Source organism: Megalops cyprinoides, chromosome 6 (assembly GCF_013368585.1).
Source record: "Megalops cyprinoides isolate fMegCyp1 chromosome 6, fMegCyp1.pri, whole genome shotgun sequence".
NCBI lineage: Eukaryota > Metazoa > Chordata > Actinopteri > Elopiformes > Megalopidae > Megalops > Megalops cyprinoides.
In genome coordinates, this window is record NC_050588.1 from 34266017 (window position 1) to 34293801 (window position 27785).

General features: G+C 40.0%; 2 protein-coding genes across 3 annotated transcripts; one reads left to right on the forward strand and one right to left on the reverse strand.

Annotated features, from left to right (window-relative positions):
* On the forward strand, positions 1 to 27503 carry rtf2 (replication termination factor 2). The gene is made up of 9 exons (XM_036531496.1): positions 1 to 174; positions 1367 to 1461; positions 1891 to 1984; positions 2198 to 2337; positions 3795 to 3873; positions 20103 to 20216; positions 20471 to 20525; positions 25915 to 25989; positions 26088 to 27503. Exons 1-9 carry the CDS (start codon positions 106 to 108, stop codon positions 26279 to 26281), a joined length of 915 nt encoding a protein of 304 aa, XP_036387389.1. The 5' UTR covers positions 1 to 105; the 3' UTR covers positions 26282 to 27503.
* Positions 10017 to 14110, reverse strand: gcnt7 (glucosaminyl (N-acetyl) transferase family member 7). 2 transcript variants are annotated; one of them, XM_036531494.1, is made up of 4 exons: positions 14036 to 14110; positions 11530 to 12510; positions 11182 to 11277; positions 10017 to 10266 (listed from the first exon to the last, which is right to left on the reverse strand). In XM_036531494.1, exons 2-4 carry the CDS (start codon positions 12476 to 12478, stop codon positions 10031 to 10033), a joined length of 1281 nt encoding a protein of 426 aa, XP_036387387.1. In that variant the 5' UTR covers positions 12479 to 12510; positions 14036 to 14110; the 3' UTR covers positions 10017 to 10030. The 2 variants fall into 2 exon arrangements, with proteins under 2 accessions (XP_036387387.1, XP_036387388.1); XM_036531495.1 differs by lacking the exon at positions 14036 to 14110 and having other exon boundaries at positions 11530 to 12564.
* Positions 27504 to 27785: the final 282 nt, after the last annotated feature.

Sequence of the window (27785 nt, forward strand, 5' to 3'; positions counted from 1 at the left end):
TTTTGTTTGTGTACAGTTTAAGGCTTTTCCCTTCTGGTGCCCACCAAGAAGTTGTTTGCACATATTTTTTTATTAAATTAGGACTCCCCTAATCAAACTATCACAATGGGATGCGACGGTGGAACGATTCCTAAAAGACATGAGCTGGTGAAAGGACCCAAAAAGGTCGAAAAGGTGGGTAATTCGTTTGCTTGCGATCAGTTTTTGGTAGTACGCTTGCTAAGTTACCTTAGCTTTGTTAAGGCCTTGTCTGTCAGCTAGCTGCCAAAAGCTACTTATCTCTGTTTTCATGTTTTACGGCAGCTAGCTAAATGAAACGTTCTTATTCTAGTTATCTACTATCTGATTACTATCTAATTAGGTGCTTTAATTGTGGTAAATATTATAACCTGAAGCCAGCCAATCTAATAGTCAGCAATGCTAATTGGCTAGGTGCTAGCTTCCGTAGCTAACAACTCCTGTTGCTATGAATACCGTTGTCTGGCTGGTGGGAGGCTAGCCAGCTCGTTCGTTTGTTACAATATTAACCAGACGTTAACTAGGGTGATGCCTAGCTAACGTAAGCTACTTGGCAAATAACACTGGCAGCCAAAGTGTTGTTAGGAAGCTAGCTTGAATTGAGACCTGCTTTATTATAACTAGATAGCTTGTTAACGTGAATTAAAATAGTGAGCAGCTAACTGGGCAGCATGGTGAAATATTCTATTTGCTGATCCTACCTGACATAGTGCCCTAATGCTTCGTTGGGGAGGAAAATGCCAGTTTACATGTTACTCTGTCGACTCTGTATTTGAAATGAGGTGCATGATGTGTGTTGCTAAATTTGTTAAGTTTCTTTTGTCGTTGCATACAATTGTGTTATGACGGATAGAATTTACCGCCACAAACACACCTAGTTAATGTCTGTATGCATGCCCAATGTATTAAGCCCTTGCCTTTGGTGTTCAGGTGTATTCATTACATTGTATTCATTACATTACATTATTTTAGCAGACACCTTTTCCAGAGAGACTTTCAGCATAAAAGAACAGAAGTGTATCCATTTTAGTTATATGAGAAACAGTGTTAGACCAGTGAGTGTGATCTTAACTTGTGGCAGGACTAGAATACTGTTAACAATTGAAACCTGACTAGACAGCTTAGAAACTAAGGGAAGCCAAATACGCACACTATCATGCATCACAGTCACTAGATCACAGAATCCAAAATACATAAGTGCATTAATATGGAGCCTCCCTCATGCATAGCTCTTGTGCACTGCACAAACCTAACCTGTCAACAAATAATTAACCTGCTAGGGAGAATTTGAATTCTCTTTAACTTGGTAATGTAATAGTTGTATTTGTTTTCTTTGCTGTCAACATAGGTCGACAAAAATGCAGAACTGATTGCCCGTTGGAGTTACTGTGCTCTGAGCCAGGAGAAACTTCGTCGCCCCATTGTAACCTGTGAACTGGGAAGGTAAACGGCTTTATTTTCAAAGATATCTGAGTGAAAAGACTAAAAACTACTACTACTCAAAATTTGAGAAAGGCCTGAATCATCAAAAAGGTGAAAAAAAAACTGAGATAGAAAGCAGTAAATGGTTCAGCTGTGTAACCTTTCTTTGGGCTGTTAAATCAAAGAAAACACACTTTTACAGTCTCTAAATGATTAGAAACTTACTGATTGCAATATATTGCTTACTTCCTTTTACATCTGTTTCAAAGTCACCTTCAAAAAGTGCAAAGACTAAAAGACCACATTTAAAAGCAAATGTAACAATCTGTCCTTCCACTTGCCTTGTTTCTGTTCCCTTTATGTAGATTTGATTATTGGCAATGTGGAAGGCTTAATTGTTCATAATTTAATTTCATCAACTGCATGATTTGTGTACCTCCATGTCTGTAGACTCTACAATAAGGATGCTGTGATTGAGTACTTGCTGGACAAATCTGCAGAGAGACCCAACACAGAGGTTGCAGTGCATATCCGTGGGATAAAGGTTTGCCTGGAACCTTAATCTTGCAGTCATACTTTCAACATGTAATTAATGAAAGTTTGTCAGTTCAAGATGCATGGGAAAACTGATTGTGTTTATTAAGTGTGTCCCCGTAATTGTTCAAAGGGGAAGGTCAGTGATCTTTCCATGAAGGCAGGAAAGTCAAGAGCTCTGTGTGTGTGTGTGTGTCTCTGGCCCTCTCTCCTTCCTGAGCAGGATGTGAAAGAGCTGAATCTGACGGATAACCCTGCTTGGGAGGGGGAGAGGATGAACTCTAAGGGAGATCGCTATGAGGATCTTCACTGTGCCATGTTCATCTGCCCTGTTGTGGGTCTGGAAATGAATGGCAAGCACAAGTAAGGCCATTTCTCTCTCTCTCTGTTTGCAAGATAAACTGATTTTTTGTAGCCAAAAAGTCAGACATTTTTCAAATTCAGTATTGTGCTGTCCAACAGTTCCCCGCATCCAGTGGCCCCAGCAGCATGAACATCACATCAGCAAGAACAGTAAAACTAACACTGACCTGTAAAGCAGTTATTAATCATCAAGCTATTAATCAGTCATGAATTTTAACACTAATAAGGGACACATTGGCCATCAGTAATAGCAGTTGTAATGATTGAAAATTGGGTGCTAGGAACACACAGTCGACAATATCACGACAAGCAAGCACACATATATGGAGTATCATCTATAAATATTCATATCCCTGATGCTTCCTAAGATTGAAGCATGGCATGCAAATTATACTTAAGCAGGAAAAAATAATCCAGTACGGTCATTTAGGTATGAGTAAATTTAGGTTGTTTGTGTGTGTGTGTGTTTGTGCGTGCATGTGTGTGTGTGCGTGTGTGTGTGCACGTGTGAGAACTGAGCAAACGAGTGAGAATGCGAACTAGGCTTAAGATATGTCTGAGTTCTAGGAACTGAGGTAGTTTCCACGAGTGTGTGTTCAGTCTACAAGAATTAGGTTTTTTATGTGTGCTGCTTAATGGAAAATGTAGTTCAAGGGCATAGAGGGCACATCTGCATGAGTAAATATTGAAAGCAAAAGCAAAGGATTGAAATACTGTAGATAAGAACAGGGATCCAGAGGGATTAACCAAGACGCAGTCTAACATCATCAGTAAAATTCAGTGTGTTCCTGCATGTTTTAGAATTGATACTTGCAGCGGTTTCAGTATGCAATATCCTCTGTTTTAAGAATACAAGATTAAATAAGGAGTAATCCATGACAGCCTACAGTAGACTGCACATCTCAGAGTGGGTCATTCTGCTTATACCCCTTGTCTTCATAATAAAGTTACACTCATTAAACAGAGGTTTAATGAGCACATTTATTGTTTCATACATCCTGATTTTAACAAATCAGGAAATCAAATCTTGAATAGCTGTTGACCATTACATTTGCATTTGGTCCAGTCACCTCCTTGGACGCAGCATTAGCAGGGTGGAGGTTATGTCAACATGTTTCTGCACCTCAGTTCACAAAGAATTTGAATGGGATTTGAAAGCCACTTGTTTTTGGGGGTTGATAGCTTGCTAACAAAAATATTTTATTTGATGGCTAAGTTACTGTTTCAAATCATTGTTTTATTAAATGTCAGTTAAACTTGGAATTTAGAGTTGTTTTCAGTTTGCAGTTGCATCATTTCTGATGAAACTCAGTCATAACTGTGCATTAAAATGTTTCAGCTGTCAGAGTCAGACTGTAGTGGGAAATGTAATTCAGATAATATTCAATTTGCTATCACAGCAGTGAACATCCTGTGCTAGCCACAATATGATGTACATGTTTTCCTGTCTCTCCCAGGTTTTGCTACTTACAGACCTGCGGCTGTGTGTTTTCAGAACGCGCCCTTAGGGAAGTGAGGACTGAGATCTGCCACAAGGTAGGAATTGACTAAAGATTAAATAAACTGTATACGGTGAACATAAAGTAATAACAAGTGGGATGTGGTACTATGTCCCAACATTTGATAATCAGGCTGTCCAGTAGATATAATCTACGGCGTCTTTTCGTGATGTTAAACTTTGCCATTCAGATGTTACCATCAGTGCCTTGCCTACCATTCTCCATCCATTGATAAAATATTGTCCTCCATATGTGAACAAAATTGAAAACGAAGCTGACAGAATGCCTTATGTAGTCTAAAATGGTACTTTAATCCAAGCTCTCTACAATTCAAGTGTATCTGTTAAATATACTGCTAATATGCAGGAAATTCAAATTATTTTTAAGTCTTCTCACTTTTTAAGTCTTACTGTAGGCCTTTACTGTATCAAATGCCCATACATACTGATATTTCCCTTTGCTTTAAAAATTGCACTATAACTCACAGCAGAATTCCAGCCATCAGATGTCATGTCATTTTGAGGTCAAACTCTTCCAAGTTCTCTTTGGAATGGCAACATATAGGGTCCTGCTGGAGGGTTTTCACTCGAGCTTCTTTGACAGTTGGTGATTTTTGCGAGCCACTTCACTTCCACTTCCACACAGAAACAACTCAGTAGAATGTAGATTTGTAGAAATGTGCTAAATACAATTGCATAAATTATGTACTGGTGTGAGTGTGTATATATAATATATACATTCACTTACATACATACATACATACATACATACATTACATACATGCAATATGTAAATAGGTACAGTGTCATTTGAAATGAAAAAGCCATGGTAAAGAAAATTGCAGCAGTTGACAATAACCCAAGCTTGCATATTTATGTAAATACAAATATCCACAACTGTAAGCAAGAAAATAAATCCACTGTTTCAGTCCTAATTTTTCTATACTGTTGCAGTGTGGATAAAGAAGTGTGTGAGATGAGTAGATCTCTGTCTTCTGCCCTCCTGTCTGGGCACTGCACAGCATTGCGGTTTAGCCAATAGGCTGTGTGTATACAGGGAGTTTTACCAATGTATGTGAAGCATTCTGCTGAGTGCAGACTAAAGCATAGCAGTCTCAGACAAAGAGCTTGGTGTCACAACGCTATTTTTACAGCGCTGGCTTTTTTAAGCATTTCCAGCGCTGATAAAATCTCCCCTGGTGTATTTAAGAAGTTCTCACGAAATAATGCGGCTTTATGATAATCTCCTATGTTACCCTCGCTATCTCGCACGTTTCTGCTCTTGTATGCATAACTTGTGAGGTTACGTACCAAAAAATGTTTTTCATTTAATGTGTTGGCAGATTCTGAGGTATCCCAATGTCAGTCCATACCTGTCAGTTGATGCTAGCAGATGATTTTCTCGGTGCCAGTGTAAGGACATCCGACCTTTCAAAATGCAATGTAGCAATATGAGCATGCAATATTAATGCATCTCCAAACAAAAACCATCATTGCAAACAGAATTTTACCCAATCAGTTCTTTCAGTGCATTGAAATTCACCTCCATGCAGTACAACATTCTGAGAGCTGGCAGAATTTAACCTATATTTTTGTCTTGCCGTTAAGGTGCGATTGCTTTCTAGTCATGATAAAACTTTTTTTCATGATAAATCTCAGCTCTCTTGTCTGGATCTATATCCTTGTGTCCCAGCTATTTTTCTGTGGTGTTCTGAATTGCTGGATCCCATTACTGTGAAATTGTTAGTAGCGCAAAGCTACAGACGAATGCTGTAGCTTCTTTAATCGTGCCATGAAAGGATTCTGCACATACAACAGAAAACAGGATGTGGACAGCCAATTCAATCTAATTGATCCGGAGTAATCATATTCAGACTTAAAATTAGTCTGTACTGTGACTGGAGAAACTCTTGTGTTTGTATTCACTCAGCCTATTGTGTATCATGGAATAATATCTTTGTGTATTGAAGGGAACAAATCATGACATTTTTATGTGGGCCTGCTTTTGAATATATTTGAAGTCTCCCAAAGACAAAAGGAGGGAGAGAGATGACTTAAGGGGTGTTTTTGAGTAGTTCATGCTCATCCTCCATCTTCACCTTCCCCTGTCAGACAGCAGTAGAATTGATAACGTTTTATTGAGGGGCAGGGTTTAGGTACTCATATCTTGTGAAAGCAGACCGATAGAGTTCCTGTGTAGATTAAGCTTCACTTACCCATAGAGTTTAAAAATAGGCAGAGGTGGTTTTTAAAATGCTTGAGAATTTACATGTGAGCAAGTTGTGGGCTTGTAAGGCTTTTTGTTTTGTAGATGTTAATCTTGAGGACAGAGTGTCCTATTGAGTACTAGCACCCTGTTGTTGAATTGAACCTCCACTTTGATAAGGTTGGTCCTGTTCTCCCTTTATTCTCACATGTGAATCATTAACCTAACATTTGCTCTATTGACTTTTCCGGTTTCAGTGATTTGTCCTTCTAATTTTTTTTTTTATTTTTTTATGATTGATTGTAGTTTTGTTGCCTTTTTACATGCAAGTGTGAGGCATGATGGACTATATATGTTCAAGACCAAGTTTCACCAAATTGATGGTTACACATATGGACTTTATATAGTATATATAATAAACGTTAAATGTTATACTTGTAAGAAAAATATAGCACTAAACACACACGTGTTACTGTGCCACAATGAGTTGTGCTTTTAACCCTCTATAACCTGGTTAGTGTTGATAAACTGTGTGGATTTTTTTGCCACTTTTTCCAAAGATTCAGAAAAAAGGATAAAACACATGTAAAAACACAAAACAGTAGGGTACTTGTGCACCTGTGGTTCTTTGCCACTACAAATCGGTTGTGCAGATGTCAAAAAGACACAAAGGGTGTGTGTGACATTTGTGATCACTGTTACCCCATAAGGACCTGGTCATGGTTTGGAGCCTGTGCTGGTCACTGTGTGGTTACTATGCTGGTCACTGCTCGCCTGATAAGGTTATAAATTCCAGGACACACACAGTCACTGCCTGTTTTTGTTTAACAGCCCTATATATTCTCACTCAACGTTCGTCTATTTTTTGTGTGGCAGTAGCTGTTTGCGGACAGATGAAATTAACTTTCACAGCTCCCATTGGTTTCTCACCTTTTGAATTTTATGTTTCTTATTTCACAGATCTCTCATTTCCTTTGCTGTGGTTCTGCAAAAGAGAGTTGCTTGTTTGTTGACACCTTGTGCCATTAATGACTACTTTTCATAAGCTCATTAGTCATTCACTGATGATAAAATGCAACACTATATGAATTGGTAAAAAATTGCTCGATACTGCAAAAACTGTTTGATGTCCACTGGCTCCTAAGGGGATTGAAAGCTATGCTCATTGCCCATGAGACTGGACGAACCATAAGATTTCCGTTGACATACTTTCACAGCCAAGTGGGGGAAACATGTTGCAAACTCAAAATGGCATTTTAAAGTGGTAAAGCAGGGCTAAAATTGTAATATGTGTACTAGGCACACAAAGGCATGTCTTCAAACTGCCTCAAAACCTTGTGTGGCCTTCTCATCGTATATGGACCAGATATGGCATGTACGGCATGTATGGTTTTCATTTCTGTTTAATCATGAAAAATTTTATGAGGAGAATATCTCTACAAGATGTGTGAATCTCTAAACAGTGTGCAACTTTGGCAGATACGAAACTTTGGCAGATACGAAAGGCTTCCCCAGGAGACAGAACGTTAGCTAAAAGGCTTGTTAAAGAAAACTGCTCCACTGCGCCGTCAGTGCATTCTATATTTATTTGGCTGACACTCGCTCTGAGTGACTTACAAGGTATTCGTGGCAGGATACATTCAATACATATCACAGGGACAACAAGAACATAGGCACAGAGCTTATAGTAACACAGTAATTAATAAAGCATCAAGCTGAAAAATGTGGTCACACATCAGCTAACAATCAGAAGGGCAGAATTCCTACGTCATACTAACATGCATGCAGAGTCTAATAACAGCCTCTTAGCATTACCCTACACCATTGTGTTCACAGCTACAGATGTAGATGAGCGAATGTCTCAGACCACGCCACTTGACGGTTTATTAAAAGCTTCTTTGGTGTCCTGGGGACAAGATAAACAGACGCTCTGTTTCTCTTTAATTGCCCTGCCTCCTATCAGCTCAGCGGCTGCTGCACGCTTAAGCTGCCAGGTGATGGGAAGCAGACTCTGCAGCGGTGGGCTGCTCGCTGTAGACATGGCAGCGGCACACTGGGACAATTTAACGCCTCATTTTGTTGCTATCGATAAAAACTTTGCAGTGTTTATTTACAGTTCGCAGCATCCGTTGTCCCTTGAAAAGAACGGATGCGTAATTTCAAACAGACAGAAGATGCAGTGCTGATAATATAGCTTTCTAGTTCATTATACCGTTACATATTAAGACGTTTGTGGTATTAGATTGGAGTAGATGCATAATATTTGTAGTCTTTTGCCTAGACTTTTTAGTACAGGAACAAAAACATTGGGATCCTTGGATCTGTCAGCAGCTGTTTTTACCAGGCAGGACATAGCATTATTTAGGCAGCACACAAATATTGTTTAATCATAACACTTTTTCAAAAGCTGTACAGCTAATATTCAGAATTGTTTGTTTTTTAAAAAGTTGTGTATTATTCCAGTATCTTTCATTTGCCTTTTCATACACTTTGTGCTTAGTTTGGCACTAAAGTAATGCATAAATACACACTTGAGTTCATAGTACATTCCACTTTACATTATATTTAACTTCAAAATTGATTTATATTTCACACACAAATTGTCATAATAAATATTTGCATTAATAATTTGCATAAATAAATATTTGCATTAATAATCTCTCACAGGCACAGATAAGTATAGAAATGACGAAACATAAGCTGCACAGAGGCACAACATTAAGTCATATCTTTCCATATATCCCTGAGGAAAACGTATCTATATCATTGCAGTTCCTTATTACCTGTTGGATTTTTAGGGTCTTGTAGAGATTAAAAGAAGAATTTTATACATTAATATTTAAGATACGGCAAGTCACCAGAGATTTTTCACTTTTTTGTGGTAGTCAGAGACCACTTGCAGTATGTATAGACCCTGTCTTAACTTGGTGTGCTATTTTATGAGGCTTGTCTTCTCTCTGGAAATTGAGAAGACATATCTTTTACACAAGTAGTCTCAGCATTTAGAACCAGTTTCTAACAAACAGCGCATCTCTGGCTGCTGTTTTAAATAAGCTGCCCCCCTCTGAGCATCCATGTTCAGAACAATAAGAGTTTCCATTTTGAGCCTGCAGTCAAGGACTGCAAGTTTTCTTCCTGGAAGTGTGATAACTAATCCTCACTTTTGCATTCAAGTAAATACATAAAACAAGACAACACCATTTATCCACTGGAGATGGCCATTAGCAATAGTTTGCAGTGGAATCCCTTGTGCCATCTGCATGCAATTACAAACAGAGTACTCTGTGTGGTCCTGTTCTAAGTGGGTCAGAATCCTCTAATGGTAACTGTGTGATGCAGTTGGGGATACTTCTGAATTCTCGAGTGTTTATGATTGTGCGTCATTTACACAACACCATTAGCTCCCTCAGCCCTTAATGAGGCACCGATCCCATTCTTGACCACACAGTGCTTCACAAGAGTTGGATATTACAAAAGCTTTCTTCTTTCTTCATTCTGTTGATTCAAAACAGTCTTTTGTAGCTTCGACATAATTCTTTTGTCATTGTGGGCATGCAAAATAACATTGTCTTCATCATCGTTTCTTTGTGTTGTGGAAAAAGTAGTTGGCCGAAGGCAAATAAATATGATTTATTCAAGTCCCTTAACCGAAAAAGCAAATCTGCTTTATAACAGATTCAGTATGATTTTAAAATGGCTACAGTATGGCGGATTGATATATATTTTTTTTTTAGGAAAACACTTAATACCTGCCCTTAGTAACATCAGATTCCATGGTCAGGTATTCAGTTCATTTTGTTGCTATATGATTTCAGCACTTAGTGCTAAGTAGATGTTAGTGCTGGAGACCATCCTTAATGTTAGAAAATAAGATTTTCTCCTCCTGTAAGCCATCGGTTATAAGCATACTTTGTTTCTGACCAAAGCCACAAATCGTCTGACTGAACACATCATACCTGTTGTGCTGATGCCAGGGGAAATCATTGGAGCTAAGAAGGCCCTGTCGAGGCATTTGGGACCTTGTTAGTCTCAATAGCAAGTTGCCAGTCTGGCTGAATAGGAACCTCTGCTTGCTGGAGAACTTTCTGGCGGTGCCACTGTTCCAAGCAGTCTAAGGCCTCAGGGGAGGTCTTTGCCTCAAACTTGTTGGCAAACATGCTGTTCTTGTCAATGATCCACTGCAGATCCTCAAGTCCATAGATGCAGATATCCCTGATGTAATATCCTATCAAGCAAAACCCAACACTTTAGAGGGACCCTCATACCTGATGTTTTTACATTACATTACGTCACAATTACATTACATTTAGGGCTGGGCAATATAGCCATAGCAATATATCAAATAGTTATTTTTAGTGCAATAACAGCTATCCCCGGTATGTGGCATTAGGTTTATTTTTTTCCCTTTAGTCATACCTGATGCGGGAGCACACCTTCAAAATTCAGTGAAATGCTTCTGGGGCAGAAAAATATCACTTGTATCTATATGTTGGTTAACTTACCTATTAGCTTTGAAAAACACATAGCATATGTTTTCACTCTATCTTTGTAGCCATGTGTTTCTATCTACCACATGGAAGCAGCATAGTGTTGTTGCTGTGATATCAACATTGAATAGATATGAGTGGCGTGTTTTCCCCCGGAAGCATTTCACATGGCCTTGGAAAACTGGAGGTGTGCTCCCACATCAGGAATGACTAAAGGGAAAAAATACAGGAAGAAACCTAACGCCACATACCGGGGATAGCTGTTCTTGCGCTAAAAATAGCTGTTCCATATATCGCGGCGGCTATATCGCCCAGCCCCAGTTACATTATTGTCATTTAGCAGATGTTCTTATCCAGAGCGACTTGCATATATTCCAGTTTCATCCATTTATACAGCTGGATATTTACTAAGGCAATTGTGAGTTAAGTACCTTCCCAAGGATACAACAGCAGTGCTCCAGCAGGGAATCAAACCAGCACCCTTTCTGTTGCAAGCCCTGCTCCCTACCACTACACCACACTGCTGATGCTTTGGTAGTAATCTCATCCCATGAAGTTGTTGGAAAGGGAAAAAAAAAACAAATTCTCACTGTAGATTGTTTTGAAATCTGTGTTGTAGGAGCATGAGATGATGTGAATGAGGAGTACAGTACCTTTACACCCGTTGTGTGAAGTTCCTTCTTGATCTTTCCATTTTATTGCCCGAATATCCCCTTCCCAGCCTCCATTTATGTGACTTCCTGGTGCATCTAGAAAAATCAGTCAAGATGTAATATGTTTTTTTAAGGTTGCAGTCAAATTGCATTATCAAATCTAGCATGTATAAGCATTATCTTCCGGATGTGTAGAAGCAATGTAGAGGACAGTTAAGCAAGCATAATTTCTTACTAGCTTCTATAACCTCTTTTTCATTTTAAGATGGCAGGAGATGATTAGACAGCTTTTATGAGATTAGGTTGCGTTCGCAAAACCCAAAAACTTGTCGGTTTGGCTCAGCCCACCTTTTATGTGATTCAGCGTTACCCAGTAGTGTTCATCGGGACTGTAGGTGTCTTTGGACCACTCCAGTAGGTCTCTGGCCACTTGACTTTGCAGCACAAAGTCCACAAATGGCCTGGTCAGGGAGTAGTAGGCCGTTCCGAAGTAGATCTGCACTTTGTGTGGCGGAGGGCCTTTCTTGTGCCCTTTGCCTCTGGGAGCTACGTAGGAGCCCCTGATCTCCCTGTGCTGTGTCTGTGTGCGGTACCTCATCGAGGACGGCTGCTTTACGCCCGGCGTCATGTTCCTGTCCCTCCACTTATTGCTCTGCATGTACCGCACCAGCTCCAGGTTGCTCTTGATCGGGAAGTCCTGGCCGCACAGGTTAATGACTCTCTTCCAGCGGACGGGGGACTTCACCAAGTCCCTCATGCAGTTGATGTCGGCCTTTAGGCGTGAGAAGCCGGCGTACGTCACCTTCTCACTCACCGAGGACAGGAACACGTTGGGGAAGCAAGCAGCGATGCGCAGGACGGCGGTTTTGTACTGGAGCGGGCACTTCTCATCGACGTGGATGCAGTACACATTCTGAGGGGCGTAGACGGCCCTGAAGAGCCTCGCGAACATCTCCAGCTCTTTGTGTATGGTGATGATGAAGGCCAGGGGGTACTCCTCTTCCTCCCTGCTCAGCGGGCTGGTGATGAAGTGAAGCTCCTTCACCATGCGGGAGCAGTTCAGCTGGCCGGACAGAAAGTAGCCCTCCGCCAGGCAGTCCCTCCGCTGCCATTCTGTGTCTTCTCCCCTGTGCAAGAGTGCGGTGCAGTACTGGGGGAAAGGTCTGCAGCTGACAAAGCTTTGCTGAGTGGCGGGTGCGCTCAAGATGTTGGCCTTCAAGTAAATGGCAGAGCAGATGAGAACACAGATTCCCAGGCAGAAGAGGAAACTGCACTTAGTGCCTTCAAGCTGGAGCATAATATTCCAGCACCAAGCCCACAGTGTTCAGCCTGCGGTAGCGAAAGGGAAAAGATCAGAGTGACACCCTTCCTGTATGTATCATTTTTTCATTTCAAGTCATGTGATGCAATTTGTTGAGAAATACATTTGGGTGGTTCTTAAGTGAGAAGCATATTTAACATAACAGGAATTAAGGTGACATCACAGGCTTAGAAGAGCATCTGTAGACAATGTTCATTTTCCCTTGTTGCGGTGGTCACAATATTGGCAATGCAAATGTGTGTGGTTCATGGCACTAACAGACTCGAAAGTGGCAAATTGCACTTTGTGGAGGACTATAACTTCATGAAGGATAGAGGCTGAAGAGAGCTTATGAAATGAAGAAATTGAAAAAGAGGAAAAATAACAAAAACACTTTAGTGTTTACTCAATTACAGCCCTGAGATATCTATTCATCTGAGCTTGGTAAAAAAACCAGGTAGTGCACTATCAGGTGACACAGAGGTTAGAGAATGGAGCCTGAAATGGAAATGCGTAAGTTTAATGAAATCCCAGGGGTTTGTACAGGCAGTGCTTTGGGCCATTGAGGTTACCATTGAGGGAAACTAATGATTCTGGAGGTTGGTATCCACAACAAATGAGTGATAAAGCCAGGCTCACTTATGAATATTTTTTCCATTTAGATGCATATTTTGATGGCAAAAAATGAATGAATTCTCCTTGATTTTTGTGTGTTGTAACAGCCGCAGTAAAAAGCACTGAATCCTCTAAGGAGGTGACTTGAAACCACAAAGAGTCGGGTGCAATGAAAGGTTCAAAGTTTCAGTTTCCCAACTGAGAAGTCAATGTTTTTTTTTTTCTTTTCTTGTTCAGACATGCATTCCACACAAGAACATCCTCATTGATTACAGACTATTAACATACACAATCTGTAGATGAATTAAAACAATGAGAAATTTAAGGCCTAACTATTCTGTTAAATGAAAACTTCATTAAATGCAATGTTTCTTAACTTTCAGTCACAGTACAGCATGGATGATCCTTATTTTAAAACCTTAAATTACCACAATCCTATAACGACATTCAAAGTTTGAAGATTTATTGTAACAGTTACATGTGAAGAAAAGCATGCTGTTAAGTGTCTGGATCTGAAGATATCAGCATATTTATTATTATAAATGTATTTATTGTAATATATTTATAAATGAATAAATTGTTATTATTATATTATTATATTTATTTTATTTACTTTAACTTTCAAGCAGTGTATTAATTAGTTTTGGTATGTGTTATATTTTGTTATGAGTATACTTAGGAGGTCTGGTGTATTTCAGTAGATAATCAGGACCTGATTATCTGGTATCTTTTTTTTGAAAGTATTTATATGCAATGTCATTTTAGTCCTGTGGTGAACATGTAACCTTTATGGATACAAAGCACAGTTATGTAGTTTCCTGTAGTTTACACTTATATTGAGGCATGAAAAAACAGCACTTTTACTTCCTGAGCGAGTTTTAGAAAGACGCTATGACATGCAGAGGGAAGCAGAAGCACGCAGGAGAATGCGGTCGATACCTTAACCGTTGTGAAATCCAGTCCCTTTGCAGTGGAAGAGGTTAAATATTAGCAAGGGTAGTCCTTCCGAAATACCAGACTGCCTCCGGTTGGATCAAGGAGTCATGGAGATGGCGGAAAGCCCAGGAAAGCCATGCCGGTCTCGCTCCGCTCCGCTCTGCTTTCGTCCGCCGCCGCTCATGTCTTTCCCCGTGTGCGGTTGCGCTGGTGTGGAGCGGAGAGGCAGCGCGGCGTGTGGCTTTGCCCTACGTCTGTTCTTGCATCTGCAATGGAGGTGTGCTGACTGCATCCCCTAGGAGACGGGGGGGCTGCCCTCGCCTGGTAACAGGCTGAGGATCTCATCTGGCTTCAGCACGACTAGCCCGGTCTGTCTCCTCCCACCGCCCTCCTCCCCCCCCCCAGCAACCTGTTTTTACAGTTACTATGACTGCTGGAGCACAACACCTAGATCCACTCGGTGCGCTGAGGGTCTGCACTGCTACTCTGACTGAAGTGTGGCGCAGGTATCTGCCGGATAGCCTTGTACTGATCCAGAGGGGTGCCTTTTTTTTCCCGTTTTATTGCCAGGTCAGCTTTTGAGATTAGACCTCTTGTGCGAGCAGTTCACAGGGATAGAGGTCACATTGTCCCCGCTTGTGGGACGCAGTGGGTCCCCTGGTGGCGATTTATTTTAGTGGTCATTTGTCTTTGTGTGTGAGGGTGCACGAGTGTGTGTGCCTGCATGCGTCTGTACTATGTGTGGTGTGTAGCTTATAGCATGTATCACTTTTTCCCAAGCTGCTTTATATTTTAAAGATAATTTTTAACAATGCCTGATGACTGCACTGCCCTCTGCCATTTCAGTCTGTCTCAGCTTATGTTTCCGTTTCCTGTTTGTGTTTATTGTTGTGAACATTGCTGATGGCTGATTTTTGCATGCAGATGTGTAGTGTAAATATCCTTACAGAACTGGAGGCTATCATTTGATTTGTTTTTTGGTAAGCACAGTGTTCAGCCCATTACTTTTTTGCCATGCTGTTGTAAGTCCACCAGTAACTAGATCACTCTGATGAAATTTTGAATTGACGTATTAGGTCCGTGGGAGCTATTTGGCACATGTTATGAGCTAAATATTACGTTCAGGATGCAAGATGCTTTAAAATGCAGTTAGCCTTGCACTAAAACCACCTCCATACCACAAGTGGCAGAACTGGAACATTTCTAAGCTGTTGCAGTGAAGGTCTGTGGTAGAAGTGGGGCGATATCAGCCTAAAATAAGCAGACACAGCAGTATACGGTGCCCTCTGCTGTTTTCTGGGTCTGAATAAAGTACAAGAAGACACTAGAAAGCATTACAGTAAGGACAAGAAAGACACAGCTCAAAATGGTGAACGTGGAGAAGAATTTTGATGATGGATACATTGGAAACGTTGCAGCTTGTTAATCTGTCTTAAACGGCACTTTAAGTTTTCATTTTTGAGTCTGTGAGGATGAGCTGAGAGGAGAGTTGTGTGGTGAGATGCTTTGGTGTGGTGAAGTGTAGAAACCCGTAGAAAAGTCAAAGTGGTAGGTTCCGAAAGTAGAATGTTCTAGAAAGAGCTGTCTTGAGGGAAAGATCTAGAACTATTCAAATGTAAATTGTGCACTCAATAATAGTATGTAGCCTGAGAAGGAATGAGAAGAAACTGTTCCAGCATAGATATAGGCAGGACTGAGGACTTGAAGAGCGTGTGAGCAACCACACAGTCAGAAGCCAGTTAAGGAGCCAAAGGTACCAGCAGATTTGAACCAGGACATGGGAAATGTTCAGAAAATTTTGCATTTCATGTAAGTTTAAAATGTATACTTAACTTGAAAATGGGGGCTGGGCAATAAAATGATCTTGAAACTGGATCGCAGTAAAAATTTATGTTAATAACAATAAGCTTTGGACATTTTTACTCTATGGATATATCTAACAGCCATTCACACAGCAGAAATAAAACGGCGACAACAGCCAGTCAGTCTGCAGTCTGTGGCTTGCACGTCAAAGTACACGCCCATTTGCTACTGCAAAACATTGTCTGAGTTACCGGTGGTGAAGAAAGCTCTTGAAACTAGAATAAAATTAAGTGGAACCGGCGACGGCCACAAAAGCGACAGTGAAAGTGAACTCGTGTTACATTGAGAATTCCGTCCATGTTGCGGTTTGTGGACAACGTTCTGTGAAAACATCTGTTTTGACAGCTTGTGCGCTAAACATTGCCTAATGTGACAGGCAGTGTCGTGACTGGCTAGGTAGCTGGCCTGTGTATTTGACACGCTAAGTTTGGAGAGCGCAGTTCTGTCCTGTGATGTTTTGCACAGGTCAACGCTGGCGCTATCCTGAAAGACAGGTCATGTTCTGCGATAAATGCGGACTTTATGATTGCACACGCGGTCTTGGATGGACGAAGCGGCAGCAGTTACAGTGGCCACAGCTCCCGGCAACGTCGATGTATAATGAAGACCCCAAACATCTGCTTTGTGTGAGGGATCTGTATCATGCCGAGACAATACCTTTTGCCGCTTGTCCCATACTGTATTTTTTTTAGAACACACGGTGCAAAGCAGCTCCCGGGCTCGTTTAATTTGTGACAACATACACTGAACATGCACTGTTTGTCCATCAGTACCGTTTTCAGGTAACCAAGCCTATCACCATTTATGTTTCACCCCCCGTTCTATTGTGCTTGTGTCTGCACCAACCTTCACAAGTTTTGCTCCTACGCTCCATCTACTTGAATGCATGCTAGCCTATTGAGCAGTAATCAACTGATACAGTCCCTGCAAGTACTTCCTGACACCACCTCACAGAAAGTTGAGACTAGTTGCCGATTGTATAGAAACAGTGCTCTCGTGCTAGCACATCGCCTTAACAGGCTACCGTTTGTTAAACACCACGTCAGTGATTGTTTTTAATAAAATTGCATTCCGGTCTGGTAATATCAGAGCCGGTAATAATTTATTACCTGATCTAAAATCTCTGCATGCCGGATTTTTTTTTTGGTACATACCGGTTTTATACACCATTGCTGTTTATTTATGCTGCTATTTATATATGCTTTTTGCACTTCTGGTGAGATGCTAACTGTATTTCATTGGCTCTGTACCTGTACACTGCACAATGACAATAAAGCTGAATCTAATCTAATCTAATCTAATAATTCCCGGTGTGGGGCCGGAGACCTTTAACCCATGTATATCGTGATAAATATTGATATTGATCAATATGGAAGAAAATGTTGTGATCATATTTTTTGCCATATAGCCCAGCCCTACTTGAAAATATACATGAACATGTTAAATAATGAAGGCTGTTGGTTTCAGGTCATGATAGGAAACAAAGAAATTAGGCATTTTCCACATAATTTCTGTTTTTGTTAGCATGGGGCATGGCTATGTTCTTGTTTGGTATTGGTGTGAAGGCAATGCAACTTTTTTTCTTTTTTCCATAGTAGGAAATTCTGTGATAAAATGTCAAGGCTTTTTGTTTTAGTGTGTTTTACATGGGGAGAACCCTTTGCCTGGGGAGAGGGTGAGTCAGGCACGGTTCTAGGCTACCTCTTAAAGCTTGTTCACTTCCTAAGTAAGGATTCTGTCTTTCTTACAACTTTTGAAGAAAAGATGTAAGAGACTATGTCTTATTACTCTCTGAATTACACAGTCTTTCAGGGTATGAACTTGATTTAGTTTCATGATTGCTTTTTTTTCTTTTTTGTCTCTCCATACACTGCCATGTCACAAATATGTTTCCGTTGAGGTCAATAGGTGGTTTAGTAGTCTGCTGCATTGGAAACCACATTTCTTCCACTTACCTTCTTGTGTACTGTTTTAGTAACTGACAAAATGTATTTCAGCAAAGCACAGCATTGTGACCTAGTTTGCTCAATGAAATGAAATTTAACCTAGCACATGCATGTATCTTGTAGGAGTTAAAAATGGTCAGATATGCCAAAAACAGAAAGTCACCTCGTCGTTTTGCTGTTGGTTAATACTGCTTATTAAACACAGCTAAAAACAGGGAGCAGCAGTACCCTTTGGAAGGCTATTTGACACCAAGTTTGAAAAGATAACTGCTACAAAAAATCTAAAAAAGCATGTTTATGAAGCTAAAATAATAGCGCATTTACACAACATAAAAGGTAAAAGAAAGTCTAGGAAAATATTGAATGTAAACCTTTTCAATCCAGGATTTAGTAACCTTGTTAAATGTGTAGAATTAAGATTCATTAAGAAAATATTAAAGCATTAACTCTGCATCTGTCAGGTAGAATTCTATTCACAGCGAGAATTTTGATAATGGAGGCATGGAAGCATTGTATCAGTACAATATACAACTGGAGAACAAAGTGATGATGCTTTGTCACATCTGAATTTGATTTTTTTTTTTTTTTTGTAATGTATGTCATTTGGATTTATACTACCGTTCAAAAGTTGTAGAACACCCCCAATTTCTGTAAAAGAAAGACCTACACTTTTAAGGGTTATAATGTTCTGTCTGTCTTTGTTAATTGCCTTTTTTCACCATTATGATAAGCAATATACTACTTCCTGCAGTGCAATATTGTCCAAATAATGCTTCAGAGGGTGTAGTAACACAGTCTGTTCTAACACTGCTTTTATACAGACAGAGGGTTTGTAATTATTCAACAAAAGTCGGGACACCTAGGAATTGTTTGCATCAACGTTCAAGGCTTCATTTACTTCCATTGCTGTAGAGAAGAAAAGCTGTAAGTTGTTAACCCATTACTTGTTCCCGGAAAAAGGCCTTTTTTATAACTCTGAAATTTACATTATTTTTTCAGTTTTTGGTAACGTAAACTTTTTTTAACCTGTGGCAGTTTACCGCTTTCTTTTGTTCCATTTCAGGTCATTCACTGGACTTGAACTGCTTAAATTTCAATAAATTGGAAAAATGGAGGTGTTCTAAAACTTTTGACTGGTATTGTACATATCACTTAAGCAAAGGCTGAATTCTCTTCTCTTTTAAGGATGATAAGCATGCTTACCTATAAACCACGGATAAGCCAGGTCTCCAGCCAAAGAAGAGAATCGCAGCCCTTTCAAATGTGCTTTTCACATGTGCGTGATATTCATTTTCAGTTAGTGGGCGGGGTTATACTTTGATGCCAGGATGTGATGAATGCATCCTGAATCTGTGACGTTAGCATGATAAAAGCCGAATTATTTAGAATTGTATTTTTAGTAACTGACTGAATTCAGAGATTTTTCACAGTTGGGGGATGTGGAAATGGGAGAAAAGGGCACGTGTTTGTCATGTATATCTCTAGTGTTCAGTCTTTGCTCCTGGAGGAGGTGCTAGTTCTGGGTGTGGTGTTTTATGATTTCAATCATCTCAAGAACTGAACTTAAAGAAATGAAACTGAATGTATCAGAAAAGTTGAATATTTAAGTTGAATCTTTTAACTCAAATTTAAGGTTCGTAAACTTGAATTATGGGTGTTCAATTTGTGTTTTAACATTTTGAAACTGAATATGATCAATTTCGGATTCAGATGACACATTCAACAATTGAAGTTGACAAGACACTGGTGTCTATAGCTAAGAGAGCTCTAGCCCTTGTGAGCACAATCCTTTTTGCATTTATTTATTAATTCATTCATTCATGTATTCATTTATTTCACTTAAGATGCTGAACGTGCCTTCACAGTGTTCCACTGCACCATAAAACCCTAAAACGTGAAACTAAACTCTCAACAGAATTTGCATGTTTTGGCAGATTTATGGTTCTGAATGGTTGGCTCTTACACCTATTCTGTACACATTTTAATTATAAATAAATATTCTCTCTATCCTTTACATTAAAAGCTGACACCTGATTGCTGAAGGTGATATTTACAGTGAGAACAGATGTTTGTTAACAATAATAATTAGCACAAATTCAACCAATTTTTTTTTTTTTTCGATCTGAATGCTTATCAAAGTTTCTGCCCACAGTGTTGTGTCTGACAGCATATCAACAAGAGACTATTTGACAGCCACTCAATTAGATGCCCAGATGTTGGTTTGGCCTTTCAAAACCAATAGTGCCCTCTTCTGTCTACAGTGTGGCGACCCCTTCCAGGAGAGCGACATTATCATTCTTAATGGAAGCAAGGAAGAGGTTGAGCGGTTGCGACAGAACATGGAAGAGAAGAGGGCCAAAGCCAAGGCTGGCAAGGTGTCAAAACCGTTTAAACAATGTTTTTTTTTTTTTAAATACTGTCATAAACTATGCGTTTATTCTTCACCAAGAATTTCTTGGCAGGTATACCTTTCAATGCGAATAGATAGATAGAAAGACGCATTCATGAATCAATTTTCTTTATAGTATTTTGTTGCATATAAGTGTTATTAACAACCCATTTCATAAAACCTGGAATGAAATAAGTGGGTACATAGATGGTTTTGTTTTTTTTTTTTTCTACACTTCAGAAATCTAAGAAGAGCAAGGCTGCTGAGACCATCTCCAAGTCAGAGGATGGAAAAGGTAAGTTATGGTTTGTTATGTCTCGACACAGAGATCACAAACAAAAAATGATGGTGTTTAAAGAGAGGCTATAACATTTTTGTATGAAAGAGAAGCTAATGTACAGTGACTTAATGTGTCACTCATCAACACCAAACAAGTATTGTTTCATTCATTTATGCTATGTAGGGCTGTCTGTTGGTGAGTCATTTCATGCACTTCATTAAAAAAAGTATATTTTTTAAAATATACGCTTTGTATGATAAATACTTATTCTCTTTTTCTTCTGGCATGGCATGGTTTTGTCAGTGTATTTGTCAGAATCCAGCTGTAGGATTAAGAAATGAAAAGGAAAACTGATGAAGAAAATGAAATGTTTAATTACAACTTCTGGATCGTAGTGTGAATCAAAACTTGTACTTATTCCGAACAAAAACTTACTCTCTAAATGAATCTCTTACCTTTTATTGTTTTGACCTCCATCTACTTGACTAAACTAAATTTCTACTTCCCCGGGTATGGCATAGTTTGCAGAATAAAGAACAGTGCTTTACAACACTGACAACAGGCAGTTTCTTTAGTCTGTTTCCACTGTCACAGGTAGCTAGTTACTGGTCAAGAGCTATGGTGTAATTGGTCACAGGACCCAACGTGACCCACCTTGTTCTTTTTTTTCCACACAAGAACACACACCTGCTGGTGTGCTTTCATGAAGCTGGGCACGCCGAAACTGTGGTTCTTGCAAAGCAAAATGCTAAATGCTGAATTATTAACCAGTCGGGCTTGCTACTGGCCAAATCACTTACTCATGTTTTTACTTGCTCCGGGGGAAGTGAATTGGGCAACGAGGAGTTCCGCTGAATATACCAGGAGTGTTGCTGAACTTGCTTTCAGGTGCAGTGCATGACTCTTATGTACACACTTAACAACTGCCAACTGGCAGCTCAAGTTTCAGTTCTATCAAAGTACATAAAGCTTGCAATACCACCTTTGTACAAAATACGCTTTTGCCTGTGAAAAGCAAATTGCCACCAATTCCTCTTCCCCATATAGTTTCCACTGATGACCATTTGAGAAAATTGAGATTCCTGCGAGTTGGTCATTTTAATAATGTATAGCAATTCTGATTTAACTATTGCAAAGTGGATATCTGGTGACTGCAGCCTGCTGGAGATTGCTGAAGATAATTGGGGGAAATGAGTAAACTTACCCACTGCTGCTAAATGTGCTTCGTCAGCAGATGTGAAAAATCACGATGAATAAACATCTAGCCATCAACTTGGTCAGGTGCGGTGAACAATTAGAGAACTGTGTCATAAGAATGGTCAGATTTAAGTCTGGTGGTTCTCCCTTTCTCCCTGCGCTGCAATGCTCATTTGTTAGTCAAACTTTTAAAATTAAAATTGCGCCTACAGTGCCCATCTGCCTCTGACACATGAATGGCTGTAGCCTTGCATACATTGTGGTCTGTCGTTACAGAAGTATTACTCTCCTCTAACCACCACACCAAAAAAGCTCCGCAAAGCCCCAAAAATAAATTCTCCTGATGTGCAGCTTTGCTCTTTCTGCTCCTATTATTTTGACACTTCTTCATCACGTCTTGTGTGGAGCTCAAAGAAATGTTGAATGAATTCCAGTGATTGTTCTTGGTGGATATCGCAAAATGTTTATGTAGGTGACGTGTAAACCTTTTGCATACCCTTTCAGGGAAAGTGTGATCGCATTGCGAATGAAGGAATGGTTGCTCCCTTGTGAAACTCTCCATTTCTAAATTCACAAATAACAGATCTCTCTGTATGTCTCAAATATCAGTGGTGTTTCAACAGTAAATCTGTCTTAGCAGGGGTTAAATTGGGATTTGTTGTGTGTGGTGTGTGTGTGTGTGTGTGTGTGTGTGTGTGTGTGTGTGTTGGGGGGGGGGGACCTCTGTGGTTTCAGGGTTGCCATGGGTGCACATGTGTGTGTGCGTAGACTACAAAATCTGATTGATATCGTTTGGCAAACTGTAAATAAAATATAACTAGATAAGACAGCCATCTCTTCTGAACACTAAAACGCTAATCAAAGTCATTCTAGATACTGTTGGCAGTGCGCAAAACTACAGCTGATGACAATAAAATTTTTCTGTAAGTGCACTCTCCTGTGTATCTGTATCAAATATAGGAATGGTGCTGTTACCACTAAAGGAGAGAATAATAATACAAAGTAATATGAATAGAACAGTCTTTTTAATAGTTACATTAAACTGGAATTAATTTACATCTTACAATATTGCAATATACACAGGCTGCTGTGTGTTATTAAACGTGTCAGTTTCTGACCTATTTTTCTCCCTACCTTGCCATCCTCCTATCATCTGTGCTGTCTGACTGACTGACAAGTGACTGAGGTTGCTGATCTGCTAGGTAGCATTTAACCGTGTGTACGGTCATGCTGGTGTGATTAGCCGTTTAGCACGTATGCTAAAACCGGTGCGATTGGAAAAATTCTAGCTAATTTCAGCTTGAAAGCTATGAGAAGCTTAATAACGATAATAAAAACATAACGAACCATGTAACATAACGCGCGCTACATAGCATAAAAAATAAGTTACCTGTGAAAGGAAACCCATTGACAGAAAAAAGGGAAACCCCGTGAAAGTTCTGATACAGTGCTGTGCAAAAGTTTTTACCCCCTTACTGATTTTTTACCTTTTTGTACCTTTGTCCCACTTAACCTTCTCAGATCATCAAACAAATTCAAACATTACACAAAGATAACCCAAGTATTAAAAAAATGCATTTGTCCTGTTGTGATTTTATTTGTTAAGTGAAAAATCCTATCCAAACCTACATGATCCTCTGTGAAAAAGTAATTGCCCCCTTGTTAAAAGGTGAGGTAATTGTGATAAATCCTATTATTGGGGAATGCTGAGTTCAATTTCATGGCCACACCCAGGCCTGATTGCTGCCAGACATTTCCAATCAGGAGACCACTAACATAAAACCTGTCTGACAAGGTGAGGTAGGCCATACTGAACACACATCATCATGCCGCGTTCCAGTGAGCTTCAAGAGCAAACAAGAAAGAAGATTATAGAGATGTCTCGGTCTGGGAAAGGATACAAAGCCATTGGTAAATGTTTGGGACTCCAGCGGAGCACTGTCAGAGCCATTATCCATAAATGGAGAAGGCATGGCACAGTGGTGACCCTTCCCAGGAGTGGCCGACCTAGCAAAATTACTCCAAGAGCACGGCGCAGACTAGCTGCAGAAGTCCAAAAGGATCCAAGAACCACGTCTAAACAACTGCAAGACTCACTTGCCACAGTTAATGTCAATGTTCATGACTCCACCATCAGAAAGACACTAGGCAAAAATGGCATCCATGGAAGAGTTCCGAGGCGAAAGCCACTGTTGACCAAAAAGAATATCAAGGCCCGACTCACTTTTGCCAAGAAGCATCTTGATCATCCCCAAAGCTTTTGGGAAAATGTCCTCTGGACTGACGAAACTAAAGTTGAACTTTTTGGGAGAAATGCATCCCGTTACATCTGGCGCAAAAAGAACACTGCATTTGATAAAAAGAACATTGTGCCAACAGTGAAATATGGTGGTGGAAGTGTGATGATCTGGGCTTGCTTTGCTGCTTCAGGACCTGGGCGACTTGCCATTATCGATGGAACCATGAATTCTGCTCACTACCAAGAAATCCTGGCAAAGAATGTTCGGCCATCAGTTCGAGACCTCAAGCTAAAGCGCACCTGGGTTCTGCAGCAAGACAACGATCCGAAGCACACCAGCAAGTCCACTTCTGAATGGCTAAAAAAGAACAAAATGAGGGTTTTGGAGTGGCCTAGTCAAAGTCCCGACCTGAACCCTATTGAGATGCTGTGGCATGACCTTAAAAAGGCTGTTCATGCCCGAAAACCATCCAATCTGGTTGATCTTAAACAATTTTGCACAGAAGAGTGGGCCAAAATCCCATCACAGCGATGTGAAAGACTCATCACCTCTTATCGCAAACGCTTGACTGCAGTTATTGCTGCAAAAGGTGGTTCAACCAGCTATTAGGTTTAGGGGGGCAATTACTTATTCACATGGGCCTATGTAGGTTCAGATGTTTTTTTTTCCCTTAATAAATGACATTGGCACTGAAAACTGCATTTTGTGTTTACTTGTGTTTTATCTTTGTATAATATTCAGGTTTGCTTGATCTGAAATGGATGAGCGTGACAAACGTGCAAGAAATGTCAGAAATTGGTCAGGGGGCAAATACTTTTGCACAGCACTGTATTTGCAAGTTCTTACATCACCTCATTTATGTTCTCTACAGCTACGAAGGAAACGTGTTTTAGTCATTTGTTTGAATTATTAAGAATGAAAAAAGTGTAAAAATATATGTACATTGTTGAAGATGTGCGAGGCTGTGCATCCCCTGGTGACATAGAAGAATGTAGGCCTGTGTGCCGTGGCTGAGCCCCGGCCAAATTTAACCGCTGTGTCTTAGCGTAATGCCTGTGCTGGTGGTGCAGAGACAGTATAATGCAGTATATGTGCCTAATCTTACATGAGTATTTTTAAAATATTGGCCTTGAGACACTCCTGTTTGTGCTGCTGAAATGTCCGCCTCTGCGATTCCAGTTCCTATAAAAAAATCTGGAATATTAGGAGCAGTGTGGTGTGGTGGTAAGGAGCACAGCTCATAACCAAAAGGCAGCTGGTTTGATTCCCCGCTGGGGCACTGCTGTTGTACCCTTGGGCAAGGTATTTCACCCGCAGTTGCCTCAGTAAACATCCAGCTGTATAAACGGGTCACGTGAAATTGTAACCAAAGTAAGTCTCTCTGGATAAGAGCGTCTGCTAAATGACAATAATGTAATCACAGGTGGGTATAGGTAGGACGAGACTAGACTAACAATTCAAATTGACTTGAAGAGGAAAGTAGCAAATTACAGTATGCTACAATCAAAATTATGATCTTAAATATAGACAAAAAATAAACAGTAGAGCATATTCTTTCCCAAATGTTCATCAGTGCTGTTTTTGTATATGTAATGAGGTGAAGATACATTAGTTAGCAACATTAGTTAGCTGTTGCTACTGTCTACCCTTCACTGTGATGTGCATGTCATGTATATGACCACAGGTATTTTTGTCAGACTAGTGGTTAAAATTAGTGGTTAAGGAGCAGATCTTATAACCGAAAGGTTGCGGGTTCAGTTCCCCGCTGAGGCATTGCTGCTGTACCCTTGGGCAAGGGTGGGCTTAACCCACAATTGTCTCAGTAAATATCCAGCTGAAAATGGATAAGACCATCTGCTAAATGCCAATAATGTAAATGTAAAAATAAGGTTTGGTATGCTGTCTGAACTGCTCTTGCTTTCACTTACATAACCATGCGTGCATGGTTTCTTCTTTTCAATCAAAAGGCTCTGCTTCTCCCGCAACCAGCTCCTCAGAACCCAAACCAGTGGCACAGAATGGCGAAACTGCCGGCTGTTCAGGTGAGACAACATCACACAGTCATAAAATACCTACTTATAAAAGCATATCAGTAACTGTCCTCCTTAATGGTATTTTATTTTGTTTTTTTTCCCCACAGGACAAGGACCCTCTGGCTCTTCAAGCTCCTCCAAGTGCGTCAAACCCGCCGGCGCTGCTGGAAGCAAGCGGTCCATCCAGGACATGGAGGGGAAGTCAGAGGCCTACAAGTCTCTGTTCACCACCCACAGCTCCGCCAAGCGCACGAAGGACCAGACTTCCAACTGGGTCACTCACACACCCTACCATTTCTAAAGGGCTGAGCACCGCCTGGCCAACCTGTGCCGTTCCGCGTAGGGCTTTCATTTCACGGTGTAGAGAACAAAGAGGGCGTTTAGATCCTGAACGCCATGGGTCTTATTCTTTGACTTCCATTAAAAGTAGCCTTTAGTCTAACAGTTACTACCTGAAAGGGATAGTCCAATATTGCCTGTATTTTATTATTTAATTTTTCATCAACTGGCTTATATATGTTCTGGTTTTATCTAAGCATGTGACAAAAAGCTTCAATGAGTCAAATATTTTCCCAAGTTCTAAAAAGGTTTGTTTTTTTTCTGTGGTGCACCATAAAGAAAGAAGTCTGGAAAAGGTTTCCACTGTTCTGGGTCTTTTGGTTTCCTTTTCTTGGGGTTTATGTTATTGCAAGAAACTATCGAAACAGTGGGATCTTTGGTCTGGGATTGGTCTTTTTTTCTTCTTCCTTTTTTTCAGTGTGCAGGTTTGCTATCCTTGTATGCTGGTGCTTGAGTAAGTAAAAAATAAAGGTGTTTCCAGTATTTTTTTATTGTTAAACAATGTTAATCGTTACTTTTAATCACTATTTTGCATAGATGCTGAATCTGTTTTACCCCCAGGCTTCATGTTGTCAACACAGTACATGTATGTGTTGTTCCTGTGTTTATTTTTTAATACGATTCTGTAACTTCTTAGTGCTCTGTTTAGATCTAGCCTATTTGTTTCAGTCAGTTTAACAATTTGTCTATGAGTGGCGTTACATTATAGAAAATTGATCCTCTATGTTGTCTTATTGTAATTTATGTCGGTGACCACAAGGTGGCAGCAGAGGTGTGAAGATTGGGCTCTGTCAGAAGAAATTGATAAGGAGGCGCAACAAGAATTTAACTACCCTTAGATATGTTTAGAGATTTTCTGGTAATTAGGCAAATCAGGATATGACCGAAGAAGAAATTTGTAAAATGCAGGCCTTAAATTCAACCATTTTATAATTTCATGCGAGCATACAGTAAGGATGTCTGAAAAGACGCCGTGGAGTTGTGAAATCGAGTCGTGGAGTCAAGGAATTATCTGATTGCTTCGAGGGACTTAGGAAGGTTTAGGTGGCTAACTGAAGAGAAACCAGTTTTTATTATTTGTGCCATCAGTACTAATAATAAATACAGAAGATGCACGTCAGTGTTATCAGTGAAGAGATACATCGACACATCACCACATAACCAGAAATGAAAAATCGGTACTCCGCCGCAGGTGATGTGCATGAAAGAACAGACAGTCCTTTTACTTTTTCATCTGTTCGAAAAGTAATGTGTAGAAAAAAAGGTCACGGCCCGTGGGCTATACTGACATTTAGAAAAGAGCTAATAATGATTGACAAGTTTGTGTGTTGAGGAAAGGGGAGGAAAAAAAGGACACCCTCTAACTTTAGCAACAGTTAACGTCCGAGGTTTTAATGAGAATCTGACGGTGTGTTTAAAGTTTTATTATTTTCGTTATATCCTTCACACTTTACAATGTGTGAAAT